At 42.5% G+C, this 15856-nt stretch overlaps 1 protein-coding gene across 4 annotated transcripts in view; it reads right to left on the reverse strand.

Moving 5' to 3' along the window:
• Window positions 1-15856, reverse strand: part of CDH20 (cadherin 20) — a 120320-nt gene that overhangs the window by 17933 nt on the left and 86531 nt on the right. For all 4 annotated transcript variants that reach the window (XM_051611843.1, XM_051611845.1, XM_051611844.1 and 1 more), the window contains exons 3-6: window positions 11114-11408; window positions 9053-9172; window positions 4960-5127; window positions 2873-3060 (exon numbers count right to left, since the gene is read on the reverse strand). In XM_051611843.1, coding sequence (XP_051467803.1) covers window positions 2873-3060; window positions 4960-5127; window positions 9053-9172; window positions 11114-11408 — 771 coding nt within the window. The remainder of the gene's footprint in view (window positions 1-2872; window positions 3061-4959; window positions 5128-9052; window positions 9173-11113; window positions 11409-15856) is intronic.

A 15856-nucleotide genomic window follows, 5' to 3' on the forward strand; every position in this document is an offset into this window, starting at 1 on the left:
AGCAAGACAAAGTTTGTACCGGGAAAGAAATAGCCCAATTCTCAGGATCGCCCAGTGGGACATACTGCTTTTTATTGCATGAATGGCTTTCAAAACATGTGATTTTATTCGTACATAGGGATTTGAGCATCGTGTGTGGAACTACCACACAAAGGTTCAGCTGATCAGATTCCAATGAGATCACTGCTGTTCCCATCCAGTGCCTTTGTTTTTCCTATTCAGCTCTTTCTTTTTGAAGACCTACCACTAGACAGGAGCAGGGAGATGGGCAGAAGTACAAAGAGGGAGGAAGATGTCAAAACAACCAGAAGTCAAAGGAGTGAAAATAATTTCTGCAGCAGTGAAGTCCTCCTTGGCCAGTCATAACTCATCTCTTTTCTGCCCTGCTCAATCGTGCAGCTGGGCAATTCTGCAGCCATGAGATGTATATTACTGTAAGCAATATCAGCAAAAGTTTCACATGCTCAGGCATGGCAGGGTTGTATACTATGGGCCCCCTGAATTCAGAGAAAGCTTCGGTACCTGTCTACTGCCACAACAGCTTCTTTCTTCAGAAGTGGAAACATGGCAGTGATGTAAAAAACCTCATGCTTTCACAGTAAAATTACCAGTACTGAGGCTCTGCATGTGAATGCCTGATGAAAGACTGGAGTTCTTGAAATTACAAAAACTAGAATTCACTCAGCATTAACTACATGAAGGTGAGGAATGAAGACTGGAATGGGAACTGGTTTTCTTGTGCTGGGGGAGATGACAGTAGAGTATTACTGGAGATGCTGTGCAGTGACACAGCATGAACTGTGCAACCTGTGGCAGCAGGTACAAACAGATGATCTGAAACTTGCTCCGGCTGCCCTTAATTACACCCTGTAAATCAGTGACTACTGCAGGCGTAGCACTTGTCAGCAAGGATTTAGCTAGGTCTACAAACATATTACCCATTACTGCAGAGTCATTATGGTCTACCCATTGCATATTTATGCATTGTAAAAATAGCAATAAAATATATTCACATGACCAAGCAACACTTATTGTCCATCTGGTAAGGAATGTGCAGTGCAAAGCTGCCTAAACACATATTAAGAAAGAAGTAATAATATTTCACAGTTTTTCATGTGAAGAAAATTGTGAGGAACATTGCATGTACACTAAAAAGCTAAGTTATAAAAAAAGCAGTTAAACCACAGAAACACTTAATAGCCATGAAACCAAACTACCTTCGGAAAAGACATCATCACTTTGGATGATCAAGGTAGAAAAATGAAAAAAATAAAGCAAGTGTGCAAGGCCAGCACATTATTTATGCTCCTGGATGCAGACCCCCTCAGTTTGCCTTGGATTTCTTCATCGCCAACCATGGCTTTCCCTCCTGATCCTCTCATGTGCCAATGCCTCCTCATTGCTGCCCCTCTCATTACATTTTTCTTCCACAGGTGCTTTGAAGCCTCCTTCCAACCCTGGTCCCATGGGGAGGGCAAGCAAACTGAGCTTGCTGCAAAACACAGCCAAAAGGAGAGGTACCCCATGGCAATCTCTCCTTGTCCTCATTCTCCCTTCCCCTGGTGCTGAGACAGGCACATGTTGTAGGTGGGATTTAGCAAGAACTGCTGTGAAAAAGTGAGTGAGGGGGCAGCAGCTGGGCAGGAGGGCTCATTTTAAATTTTTTTTAGTTGAGTGGATCCAAAGGACAAGTTTCCTAATGTTTGGCTATTGATAAGCATAACATTACAAAAAGCTACAAGCATATGCAGAATTTTATAAACATTTATGCACGCTAGATGCATTGAGTACTATGCACCTGATGCCAGTACATATCTAGTATGATTGATGCCATAAGTTTTTTATTACTCCTCCTCCTCCTGCTGACATATGTGAACATCTAGTAAACCTGTATTCATAATAACAAAAGTTAAGCTTATTGAAACATATACTCCAAATAAACTATTTTCTTTCATTAACAAATGAGTGAAAAATTGTGTTAGAGTTTGCATTCAACATCTATTTCATTCCAGCAAACATGTTTAACTTTAGGGACTAGTGTGCATAAACAAGAGCTGGAGAAAGGTGACCATAAATACATGCTTAAATGCTTTGCTGTAGGGCATCGAGGTTTGCAGGGTCAAATCTCTCCCATGTGTTGTTCCATTTTAGTGCACAATGTAGTCCCAGGCTATTTAAATGGAGACTATACTTCCTTATTAGTACACTAGATATGCTTAGGCAGAAACACGGTTACAATTTCATAACCTAGAAACAGGGTTGAACTTCTAGCATTTATGTAAGACTGTAGAATAAATATCCTATAGCAGGCAGTCTAAGCAAAATACTCTATGTCTTCCTGCATAGCCTGCGGTACAGAGCACTAGGAGTTTCACAGCTGCCATTTTTGAGACAGCTTCTTCTAACCTAATTAGCATTTATGGATCTTCAAGCAGCAATTAAAAAAAAAAGTGCCTTGGTTTTATTGGTTTATAAATAATTCTAAGGCATGCTTTATTATTGTTTGTGGGACACTGGAGTGAAAAATGTGTACAGTTCAAATGCAAATATTGATCTAATTTCTTGCATTGTAGGATAATTAAGCTACAGAGAATATTTAAATAGATGAATAGTGAATCAGATCATTCCTTCAGTGGGAAAAGACATGTTTATGCTAATGCTGTCCCCACTTTTAAAAGATTGCTCCTAGGAATGCAGTCTGCTTTCATATTTTAGCAATGAATGTTAAAGAAATGGTGGTTTATAGCAGGAAAGGGGCTACTGTCGTGCAATAGAAGCCAAGATTTTACAGGCAAAAGGGACTACAGCACACATAAAACGTAATCAGGGCTGATAGCCATATAAATTACTATAAAAAAGGAAACTTTACTACCTTTCTCACAGTTATGATGCCAACTTGATAACTAGGATCAGTGTTAATGTCGAAGACATCCAGTCCATCTCCATCCACCAGGCTGTATTTCATCTCTGCATTAATGCCCTCATCCAGGTCTTTAGCCACCACACGGCCCACGGTGGAGCTGACAGGAGCAGACTCCAGCACACTCATCTGGTAATGCTCTGGCACAAGGAGTAGGGAAGGGAGAGGGGAGAAACAAGAAGGCTGTGAAAAGGAACCAAAAACCGTGCAGCCATGCAAAGGGCAGGCCACAATACTGCATAGCCTGCAGGGAATTCCTAGGACCTTTCCCAAAGCTGCAACAGCAGCGTGATTTCCTTTAAAAAGCCACAGCCCAGCTGAATTGCCTGGGAAAGTTTTATTTAGGTGTTTTTCATATCAACAGGTTTGTTCAATGAGTTCTTTTCAAAACAGCAATACACCTGAAAATGGGAACTTCAGCTAGAAAAATAGGGCAATTAACACCAGTGATGTTGCAGCCATGATATAAAGCAGGATATGAAATGGAATTAATAGAAGAGGAATATTTTATGAGATCAGCTTGTACAGTGGGAATAAACACACAAGTTTTGAGCACCACAAATCCTTTCTTCAGTTTGTATAAGCTTCTTCTCAACCCTGAAAAAGGCTCTGAGAACTCAGAAGCTTGCCTGTTTCTTCCAAATTCACCAGTTACTCTATTAAAATATACTACCTCTCCCTAAAAACGCAGTCTTGAAAACATTTGGTGTATCACTAATTTGCTTAGCAGCAAGCCTGGGGAAAGAGAAAGCTGCTATTTTAAACACATATTTTAAAAATACAAATTATTTAAATGCCAATCTGTATTGTAACTTACATTTGTATTTAAAAATACAAACACAAAATGCCACCATACTTCATGTTCAAACCTTCCTTGCCGCACTCTCTCTGTTAATCAGTAATCCATTATTGAGCTTTATACAGCAGAATTACACTAAGGGTGGGGTTTGATCCATTATAATTTTTCTTAATCAGGAATTTGATATCAAACAGTTACAATTCATGGCACTTTCAAAATGAGATTGGCAATGGTGCATTCAACAAGTTGCTCTGCCAGAAGAAGGGAAGTGAAAGCTGATGTTTCTTGCTGATGTTGGTGGAGTGCTTTGATTTAGGAGTGCAACATGAAGAAACACATGGAGAAGAAGAATAGCAAAAAAAAGAACTGCAGGAGTTTTCATTTCTCAGCTAGATGAGAAAAATGGCTTGAGACAGATCTACATCAAAAGAATCGGCTTTCTTTAAAAAAAAAAAAGGGAAAGAAAGAAGTAGGGAAGTAGGTAGATGTCTTGAAAGATTTTGTTCAATCAAATCTGAAAAGCTTGTTTCAACTTTTTAACACAAATATAGAATTATGTAGGAAAATTTGCTTTAAAAGAATTTTAAAAAGAAAGAACAAAATATTGCTAATCTTGTTGCGAGATTCACTTGTGTAAATACATTTATGATAGGAGTGGAGTTGCCGGTTTTTGCATTCCATTAGCTGTGGCTGTTACATAGAGGGTTTAACTGTGTATTGCCAAGGTTTAGATGAATCTTTCCTGGAGGGCAGCCTGTATGACCATACACTCTATACTGGCAGCATAGCTAAGAGATGCTCCCCTGCAGTGGCCTGGCTGGAGCAGTGCATGAATTATCTTTCAACTTCCAGCACTGCCACATGTCTGTGATTTGACAGACATCTTCTCGGAGGTAGGATGAAAAGTGAATCAGGGCAGCAACTAGCAGCTAAAGGCAAGCCATGAGCAGGCTAGGAACACAAAAGATCTTTTTTTCCTTTTTCTGTACATTAATTTCCCATCCTTTAAAAAAAGGGGTTGTTTTTGATGATTTTGGAGCTCAGAAACCTCTTCTGAAAGACAAGCTAGTGAACGTTCCTTTTTGATGTTTTCTGAAGGGAAGTTCCTTCTTTGATCCAAAACTCTGCCCATCTCTTAATTGTCCCTATCCTCACTTTGAAAACGGCTGTAATGGCAGCAAACAGCAGCTGTACAACTCAGTCGCCCCTTTTTGCCTGTCCTGGCACAGTGAGTACTCACTCTGTGGAAATCTGGGTGGATTGTCATTGACATCAGAGAGGGTGATGTTGACTGTGGTTGTTCCAGCTAATCCTCCCAGCTGTCCACCCATGTCCTTGGCCTGGATAATCACTTCATAATATTCTTTTGCTTCTCTGTCCATGTTCATTAGAGCTGTCCTAATTAAGCCTGTGAGATTGAGCGGGGGAAAGGGGTTTTGGGAACAAAAGAAATGTCAGTTAGAGAGTGCACAAACAAGGTTGGGTGGTCTTGCTCCTGCATCATATTCCCTCTGTCAAGAATGAGACCAGAGTCTGCATTCAGCTTCACCTTTCTTGGCAGAGCAAAGCTCACCCAAACTAAATCTAGGTTAACAGAAGGTGTGAATTTTAAAGAAGCCTAGCTAAAATGCATCTGCTCTGGGGAAGACTATCTGTTCAAAATTAAGAAGTTGCCTTCCAAGGGAGCTGGAAAAAACATTTCAGGAGCAGAGTGTTAAGGCCATGCTCAGCCTAAGTATGACTACACAAAAGGTGGAACTGATGTGATTAGTTAAAAGATGTATCAAGAAGAGTTTTCTGGAGTGTTCCAACACACTCAGTCCTGGAGGCAACCTGACAAAAGCCCACGGGCTTTGCTCGGGTCCTTCGGGACCTCCTTGGGGAGGATACCTCTGGTTAGGGCAGGTTGCTCTTGCAGGGGTGTGGTGCTCACCCTACTACCCCGTGCCTTCCTTCGGGGGATGCTACAGTGATACTACTGCAAGAGGACATGAGGTGGCAGCAACACTTCTCTGACGGAGGCTGCGGGGAAGCGGCCGCCGCGGCTGGGACCCGGCGTTGCCGCCGCCCCCCGCCCCGCTCCCTGCCCGCGGGACTGGATTCGCCTCTCCCGAGCCTGCCGGGCGCCTGTCTAGCGGCTGGGATGCTCCTCTTGCCTTTTCCATGGCCTTCAGGTCTGAAGCCTGAATCCTGCCCTTCCCCGTGTCTGTCAGCTGGCACAGAGGCACACAGGCCTGCATTTCAGAGCTGTCCAACTTCCAGGCATAGAACCATAGAATCGTTTTGGATGGAAAAGACCTTTAAGATCATCAAGTCCAACTGTCAACCTAGTACACTGCCACGTCCACCACTAAACCATGTCCCTAAGCACCACATGTACATGTCTTTTAAACACCTCCAGGGATGGTGACTCAACCACTTCTCTGGGCAGCCTGCTCCAGTGCCTGACAACCCTTTCAGTAAACACAGTTTTCCTAATATTCAATCTAAACTTCCCCTGGCACAACTTGAGGCCATTTCCTCTTGTTCTATCACTTGTCACTTGGAAGAAGAGTCCAGCTCCCACCTCCCTACCACCTCCTTTCAGGTAGTTGCAGAGAGTGATGATGTCTCCCCTCAGCCTCCTTTCCTCCAGGGTAAACAGCCCCAGTTCCCTCAGCCACTCCTTCTAAGGCTCCTTCCAGACTTTTCACCAGCTTGGCTGCCCTTTGCAGCATGCCTGCCCGGCAGGACTGCTCAACGGGCTGCTTGGCTGCACAAGGGTCCTTGAGCAGGAGAGAAGCAGCGGCTGGAGGTGCAGCCCAGGGGATGCACTGCCAGGGGACACGTTCTAGGGCACCAATGCCCCTGGCTAGACACTAGCTGTGAAATGTTTGGGGTGCCAATCCGTGTGTGGGCAGATATGTGTCAGCCCCAGGCACCATCCCAGTTGCATGACAACATGCAGCACTTGCACATCAGGACACTATTAACTTGAGTGATCTGCATTTAGTCTTTATTTTTAGCAGAAAGATAATTTATGGATTTAATAAAAAAGCAGTAAAAAGATATTGCATTGGCAATTATCACTGTATGTAGAAGGGAAGAAATAGTGACCAGTACTGAACAATTCACAATGTGCTATTTTAATCTTGCTACATGGAGTCCTTAAGAGCCTCATCCTGTAAAGTTGAGTGACTCCCATGAAGTGCTGTATCTCCTCAACTCCCAAGGATATAAATAAGATATGAAAATGCTTAGCATTTTGGGAAGTATTTTCTACATATACAAATACTCTGTAGGGAATTTCACTCTTTTCTTGTCCTTAATACAAAACAGGCTAGGTCTAAAAAAAGACATCTATGCCTAAAAGCCAGGCTCTCCCATGTCCTATGTTTGAGGTCTCTGGTCCTTAGAGGACGGTCAGTCTAGGACATAAGGGCTCAGAGCCAGGTTGAGGTTCATGCCCCTACAAACGGGATCCGGCAGAACAGCCATGCTCAGCAGGAAGCCTCTGATGCTACTGCACACAACTTGTCAGCAAGGAAATGCTGAGGATGGGGATGAACCTTAAAACCTTCCTTAGGGCTACGGGAAAGGCTCAGATTCTCAGATCTTCCAAACTAAAGATGCTGGTACTATTTATTTCAATAAACTTGGTGAGGTTCACTCTTTAAAAAAACCCAGCAAAACAAACAAACAAAAAACCAAAACCAAACCCAACAAAAAACTAGTAAAGAGCAGAGGTGATGTCCTTTATTTCCTCTATCAGCCAGATGGTTTCTAGGAAAGTGGGAGGCCAAAGGCCTTTGCCTAGTCTGCCAGAGGGGACTTAAATCCATGTTTGTTACCTTCTAAGGGAATGTGATCATGGACAGGCTGTAAAAGTATTCTGGAACAAGGAAGGAGGGCCTCAGCTTTCCTTTGAAGTTGTGCCATCACTTACACATTCATTCAGCACCTGTGAGGCCAGTGACAGAACTCAAACAGGACCATGCTTCTGGAACCAAGGGGTTGTGTTGAGAGGTGCAGAATAGGGACCTCAAATGTTCCTAGCAGAAGAGGGCATTGAAATAGGTTTCTCGCTATTGAGTGTGTTAACCACTACACGTCAATAAAAAGGAGCTGGTGCTCATTTATGCTCCAGCTCTGTTTTAGAAGAACATGAGAGTCAGAGTTGCATCTTGGGGGTTGGCCTTGATGATCTTCAGAGGTCCTTCTGACCCCTAATATTCTGTGATTTTGGGTTACCAAATCCTGCAGGTGCATTTGCACTTGGGGAAGGTAATAGAGTCCTGTGCCTGAGGTGAAGAAGTATGTTCTGGCTCACAACTGCACTTGGTGTAAAAGGGTGCCCTGTTGCCCATTTTGAAGGCTGAGGCAGTTCTGGACATATCCAGAGATGCAAGTCTAAGTGACTGGGAAACTAGTAAGTGGAGAAAAAGACCTTTTTTGGGTTAAATATCAATCAAGGCCCTTTTGTACTTAGGGGCATGTCTTCTGTCTTAAGTTGCACTTTAGCACTTAAATCTGTACCAGATCTGACCCTGAATATTGCTGCTTTGCTTTCTGAGAAATTATTCAGTACTTAGCAGATCGATGATTATGCCCTTATTTTCTGTGGTTGATAACCTGATCACAAAATGGACCTTACCATCTTATTTATATTGTAATGGGATGAGGAAATGGCATGCCACATACAGGCTAGAGCACCTACTCCATAAACTGCTAACTTTCAGAAGCAGATTATGCAGCGTTTTCTCTGTTTTGTCCCCTAGGGCTCAGCAATGACTATCATCTCATGAGTTTCTGACCTTAGCACTACAGATGCCCTTAGGAAACTGTCAACACCTGTCAGATTCCTCTTTTGTATATAAACCTTGGATATACACAGAAAAAGATAGAAAGCAAGCAAAACAGAGAGAGTGTCCTATAGATAAATCTAAGGTTATTAAGAAGAACACTCTTAGGTAAAGCTACTCTAGATAACTGCATCCTTTAGCTTGTACTTTACAGTCCTGGTTGATTCATTAAACCTTGTTATCAACTAAATCTGCTGAAGACATTTTTGCAATGGTAGAAGCCAACACCATTTACAATACCAAACCTACCTAGCTTCTGAGCTGCAGAATATGGTCATTTAGATGAATATATCACTGCAGAACGCAGGTCCTTCTTCTAGAGCTCATGATCACAGCCTTGCTTTAACCCTTGCACAGCGCTGCTCTATCTTGGCTCCAAGCCAGAGAACTATGTTTCTCTGACCCACAGTCACGATGCACTGCCTTTTCTTTCTCCTTGAAAGCTTTTACTTTGGTTTTCACACTGCCTTATTCCCTGATGAAATAACATACCTGTCCGAGAGTCCACAGAGAAATATGGTTGTCCTTGGAGAATACTGTACACTACTCTTGCGCTGTTCCCGTAGGTTGGGTCATCAGCATCTGTCGCTGTCACCTGGATAACAGAAGTGCCTGACAAAAAAACCCATCAGGTAAGGCCTTGTGGCATAAAGAGCTGGAATGAAAAGTACACAATTCAAAATAAATGGAAATGTCTAACGAGACCCTTCCCACACCGAACTTCCTCATTTGATGCTCATAGTGCTTGCACTTATTGCTCATACTTGTATCTCATTAGCATAAAGAAATTAATGAGCATAAATTCATCATGCATCTATAAGAAGATATAGAAGAGCAAGTACTCTATGGACCACAGTTAGAGAATAGCTGACCTAGCAGTACTTCGTTATGGTTTGCAGAGAGCTGGTAGTTATATATATCTTGCTGCTTTTCCACTTTTCTTGATTTTAAATGTTATTTAAAGGCAGCCTGAATAAGATCTATAGCTATGCTGACATAAATGTTGAACTGCTTTAGCAGGCCCATGGATGCATATGTTGACTAAGGGATGGAATTGTGCACACACAGTGAGCATGAAGAGGTGTATCTCTGAGATAATCTCTCTGTGGGATTGCAGTTTACACTGCACGGCCTAGAGATTATACCCCGCTGAAGTGCCTTCTGGTACCCACACAGACACAGATATGTTTCTTTTCTTCAATAGGTTTTCAAGGTCTGCTTCCTCTGAAGCTAATAATGGCTTGCAGGTGATGTAATTTATCAAGAACAAGGAGAAGGTAAGGCATAACTGTTTGAGATATATGTGAGCTTCGACTCCTTAAAATGTCAGACAATGCCTTTATGGATGTATCTAGCCTTCTACATAAAGTTTTATGTTAGAAGCAAATCCATTGTTACTAGATAGGCACTGGAAAATACGTCTAAATTCAAGCTAACCATTACCATTAAGAAACATTATTTTTGAATGGAACTTTGATATTTGATGCCTGTTTCTCGCTTTATGTCAGCATAATATTGAAGAATGAGGAGTTAAATGTAAACATCAGAAAAAACTTCTTTACTGTGAGAGTGACAGAGCACTGGAACAGGCTGCCCAGAGAGGTTGTGGAGTCTCCTTCGCTGGAGACATTCAAAACCCGCCTGGACAAGTTCCTGTGTGATGTGCTCTAGGTGATCCTGCTCTGGATCAAGTCCTCCTTGGACTCGATGATCTTTCGAGGTCCCTTCCAACCCCTAAGAGTCTGTGTGATTCTGTGAGGCGTATCTGTAACTTCAGGACGTGATTTATGTATGTGATACCTGTGATTACAGATTATCTCTGTAATGATGTCATGGAGACAAAAAACAACAAGCATCTCCAAAAGAAATAAAAAACTCCAGAAAAACAGTATTTTATGAGACTATCGTATTTGTTATATGGAAATGGTTTCTTCTGACTTGTGTAGTTAGGAATACTGCTGTTTATCTTTTGCATTACAATAACATGACTGTTTTTGACATGATCCCATTCTCTAAAAGTGAAAAGAAAATGGTACAAGAACTTTGGGATCCACTTGAACTGTGTTTAGTGTAGGCTTAAACAGATTAGAAAGAAGAAATCTGCTAATAATTGTTATCAAGTCTCCACGATTTCAAGGGCTCCTAGACAGTATTTCAGCTCTCAGTACAAACTAGAATAGCTTCTTAAAATTATATTATTTCCTGGGTGGTAATGGATGTCTAATGGTCATTACTCTTGCTACCATCTGATGGCAGGGGAGATGGGGCACTATGTTACTGGAAGTTGTCTGGGGATGGCATTTTCAAATTACATCTTTTTTTCAGCTCTCCTGCTTCCCCTGGCCTATTTTCTTTCAGAGGGGCCCAGCTGATGGTGGTATAAATCCCACTATCCCACTTCTGTGGCAGTCAAGCCTCCCAAAGGAAGCTCTCCTGTCGTGCAGCTCCTGCATAAGGGGCAAAAGCTGAGTCTAAGGAGTCATGGAATTTATGTTTTGGTGACCAACTCCAATATACTTATAGAAGAAAGAGACTCCACAAAATTTGCCTTACCCACAGGTGACATTTCTGGAACAGAGGCCACATAAGGTCCATCCAGAAATTTGGGTTCATTGTCATTGATGTCCTGGATTTTGATGATGAACTCTGACTCTGGTTCCATTGGCCGGCCTGTTCGCCTGTCCAGAGCTTGTGCTCTGAGGGTGTACTGTGACCTTTCTTCGCGGTCCAGTCGCTGAATGGCATGAATGTCCCCTGTCGTATCATCAATTGTAAACACAATGCCAGCTCCCTCTCCTGAGAGGATGTATTTGATCGAACCATCTCCCCTGTCCATGTCAGAGTGGAGCTGTGGAGCCGAACACAATTCAGTTAGACTATGAGCTGGACAAGCAGATGCTGAGAAACACCAAGCACGTGAGCATCCTGAGCATTTTGGTCTCAGTGGTGGGACTCACAAACTGGTTTTAATGAACTTGGTTTGCTGAAAGAAGCAAATACCCAGTAACATCTGTATCACAGAGTTGCAACTAAAAACCGTCTCCTGTTTTCCCATTTCTGCATCCACAGCTGTCAGAAGAAAGGCAAAGACAACCAAACAGGAACAGGCTCTGTATCTGCTTGAAATCTCACTCAACATAATAATTACATGTTACCTGGTTGTAGTGGCCATTGAGAAGGACTCACTGCCAGGCTTGGGAAAAGGTGAGGTCAGCAAAGCAGCAGGCTGTGCTTGCTCACATGGCTTAAGAGGAGTCAGATACTCCAGGGGTACCATGATGTTGTGGCAGATAAGGCAAACCTATTTGGGATCAAGAGGAAAGCAGGGTGGGACAGCTACTCAGTAACTGTCATTATTCAAATTCCCTTAATTTTTTTTCCATGAAAATTTTTACAATAAAAATTAGGCTGGATCCTTGCATCTTCAGGAAAGAATTATTGTCGAACAATAGGCAAGGTAAACAGCAAGGAAAGTTTGATTATGTCCATGGCAGGCTATAGAGATGAGAGGCATCCCAGATTTTCTAAGGAATTAGCAAATGGATTTATTGCATGACTGCTGATTAGTTCTGAGCAGCCACAAATAGCTGAATGCAACAGAACAGAAGAAAAGTAAATGCTCTGCTAATTATAATCTAAATAGAGAAACAAATCATACTGGGGATTACCATTCTCTTAAAGTCCTGGTTCCCATGAAATACTGGAATAACTATCAAAAAAACAAACAAATCACTTAACTTCTCTCACACTATGAAGATGCTTAACAGTATGCTCACACTTACATGCTTTTGAGGAACAATGCACAAAGCCCAATGCCTAGAGATGGTATTGCTCACTCCCAAAAGCCAGGAAGGCAACAGACTTGAGATGCAATAATCAAAATGGGATTTTCAGGAATGGTTCAGGTGTGAATACTGGTTTCCATTGTAATTATAATTTAAAAAAATGAATATAGAATAGATCAATAATATTTTTTTTAAGTAATCAAAATGGGCTGGATTCAGTTAAGGAAATTTTAAAATGCATATGAGATAATTATCTCAAGAAATATGGTCAGAATTAAGTGTGTTTCATGCTCTGGTGAGCTCAAAGGACATATAGGTACAATTGTGGAGGATGAGGCTAAACATAGTTAAATATTTGTACGGGAGAGAAAAATCTTGGAATAATAAATGGAATATATAAACACAGGATTAGTAGAATTTGAAGAAAGAATCCAAAAAGAAATGGACAAATGGGGTCATCTGACCTAAGCATTTCTAATGCCAGTGGACCAGCTTTTCAGATTTTTTAAGGCACATAGTCCCATTGAACTGGGAGCTGAAAGACCACTTCTCCCAGTGGAGGGTCTGACTGCCAGATGCTCACCCTCTGGAGGCGGTTTGCCTAACAAGCCTCTCAGCGCACAGCACATGACCTATGCAAAACTTGGGTCTGCTCCTGATTTTAGTGTAAGACAGTTTTCAGCTGAGGTGAGATCTAGATGGTTTTCTATGGCACGTTCCACCCTGCAAACAGGTCTGTATGTAGGTGGCCCATTGAGTCTTAATGACTGCTGGGACCCCAAGTGTTAAGGGTAGCAGACTGCAAAGCAGCTGCATGAGCTGAAGGTGCAGATTGTGACCTCATGTTAGGTCACTAATATTTCATTTCATCACTTTCCCACTGGTCTCTGCTGTGGCTACAGCATCCGAGAGGCATCAGTTCTTTGAGGAATGCTGGCAGCTCTCAGGTGATGTGTCAGCTAAACGGAGGAAGAACAAGCCCAGAAAAATCTGGCAGTGGCAAACAGTTAAATTAAGATGACTGTCATGTGTATGAATTCACATGGAGGTGCCAGGACTGCAAACTGGCATATCTTCAGGGCCCACCATCTTGTGATTAGTTTAAAAAAAGACAGTGGCTGTCATTGTTTACCCTAAACACCCATAACTCAGAGGTTATCACTGTAAGAGCCAGTAAACAGGATGCTTCCAGAAGGAAGACACTATTATAGGTTTTCAAATTGATTCAGAACCACTAAGCTACATCTTGGGCATTTGCTTTACTGCATCAGCATGTTAGCGGGAGAATGCAGCTGCTGAGACAGATACAGATGTTAAACCTGGTTGGGGAATTAGAGCTAGGCCTGATGGAAGAAAATGTGTTTTGGAACATCAATAAGTCCCCAGTAACTAAGAAAAAGGGAAGAAAAAGAAAGAAGAAGTCAAAGTCAAACTGAAAGTCAAAGGAGAGGCAAAAGTAAAGAAAAATGAAAAAGATACAGAAAACAAGAAGGGGAAAAAAAGGAAGAAAGAAGAAAGCATCTTTTGAAATAGCAGAAGGTGTTCAGGAAATTCAAAAGACTCTGTGGAAGATGCTGAATTGAACTCATGGGTTAAATTACACCTTCTGTCCAAAGCCCTATTTGGAATGAATGCAGTTGTGTAGGGAGCAAACAAGGAATGAACATGGCACACTAATAAGAAATTGGGAGTACAAGAGGATCTCTGTCTAACTGTGATTTGTTAAAAACATTGGCTCTCAACCAAGGCTAGGCAATAAGAAATGCTAGCAGCACTTTTGTAGCTTCTTCTTTCTAGACAAAATGAAAAGACCATAAAAGATAATACTGCCAGACTGCAAGAAAACTGAAAGGATTTGGTGTCTAAAGGGACTGAAGCTCACACCATTGCTCACACCAAACCCTATATGAGGATGTTGCAGCTTGGGGTGTGTGTAGAAGACACTGTGTTGGAAAGGTGATCCACTTTTAACTTGGCTCTGTTTTATGGATGGTGCAATAAATTGTGCTGCCATGTGGCTGACGGAGAAGTAGGAGGTACTCATTTGCACTTTCTCCTCCGTATTAAGGAATGGACTATGGGAGGAATGAAGCTGATAACTCTTGAGAAATTAACTGTGTCAACCTGGGTTGCTTCTTTTGATGAGGATAGTACAAATGTTTAAGGAGGCTACCTTTGCATGTGAATGATACATTTCCCGACATGGGGCAAGTGGAAGAGACTCTTGCTGCTGAGGGGAGCTTAGGGGAGGACTTGTGCAGCTATGGTAACCCGGCAGTGACTGCATCCTTGTCATGCTCTCTTCTCTGCCTCCAGGGAAGTAGAACCTGCAGGGGATTTTTGTGGGAATGTGTGAGTGAGTTTGGTTGATCCAAAGCGGTAGTCTGCAAAAAGGATGCATTTTATTCACTCCTCCAGCTGCTGTATTTTGAATGCCTCCTTCCTTTGAAAAAAGATTAAGGAGTCTCCAACATGGCTAAGTGATGAAGCCTGTCCCCAGTTCAATTGCTGATGCAGTTTACCTGCTGGATGAATGTGGAAAATACTCACTGTAGCAAACATGGGGGCTTTGGTTTCCCTAGTTCATCCTATTAGCCAATAATGGCTATCTCTAGGAAAAGCAGAAGACTCATATTTAGCTGTGACAGAACCAGGAACCCTCTGAAGCTAAAATACTTTCAATTAGGATCATGAGCACTGGAGAAAAGCAAAATTGTACTGACCTCATCTCAGGAAGTTTCTTTTAATTTCCCTGTCCAGAATATATTTTACACCTTGCCTTACAGTTATGTAGGAAACTACATTTTTCATATGAGCCTTAAAAATCACATTAGGCAAACCCAGATCCAGGCTCAGGTCAAGGTGCTTTTTGGGTTGCTCCAGACATACAGTGGAACAGCCTGTACCAGAGCATCAGAAGAATCCATCTCTTATGGGAAGCCTTCAGAGTATTACAGTAAATACAGCTGGATCTGTGCTATGCAATTTTTCTTCTTCTGACATGGGCTTGGAGAGAGGAAATAGATAAAAGCAAGGCCTGGCTAGCAGGACGTTTCAGGGTGTCATGGGTGGTATCAGTTAGAAGAGGTTCTGTCTGTCCAGGCATGGGGGCCCAGGGCTACTTCTGGGGCTGGTGCTAGCAGTGAGCCGTAGGCTGGGAGTCCTTCTGCAGCCCTGCCCAGCTCTGCACAGACCCTTCCAGAGCTATTTCTGAGTCAGCCTGGGGTGACTTGGTCTAAAAAATTTCTGGCCTGCCAGAACAATTAATTCAGCCCACAGCCTATTTCCTGCTGACTCCTCTCCTAAGGATCACTAAGACCCAGGGAGCATGAACACAGGCAGAGCGATGAATCATGGTGGGCTGCAGCTTCTTCCAGGGGCCTGTGCCTTTGGCTCTGTGAGATGCGGGGAAGCCTTTCCCTCTCGGCAGCCCCGGCTGCATTCATCCCACTGCTTGTCTGGCTGCTCTGCAGGCAGTTCAGTGATGGGAGAAGATTAAATATTTGACTTC

Source organism: Apus apus, chromosome 2 (genome assembly GCF_020740795.1).
Source record: "Apus apus isolate bApuApu2 chromosome 2, bApuApu2.pri.cur, whole genome shotgun sequence".
NCBI lineage: Eukaryota > Metazoa > Chordata > Aves > Apodiformes > Apodidae > Apus > Apus apus.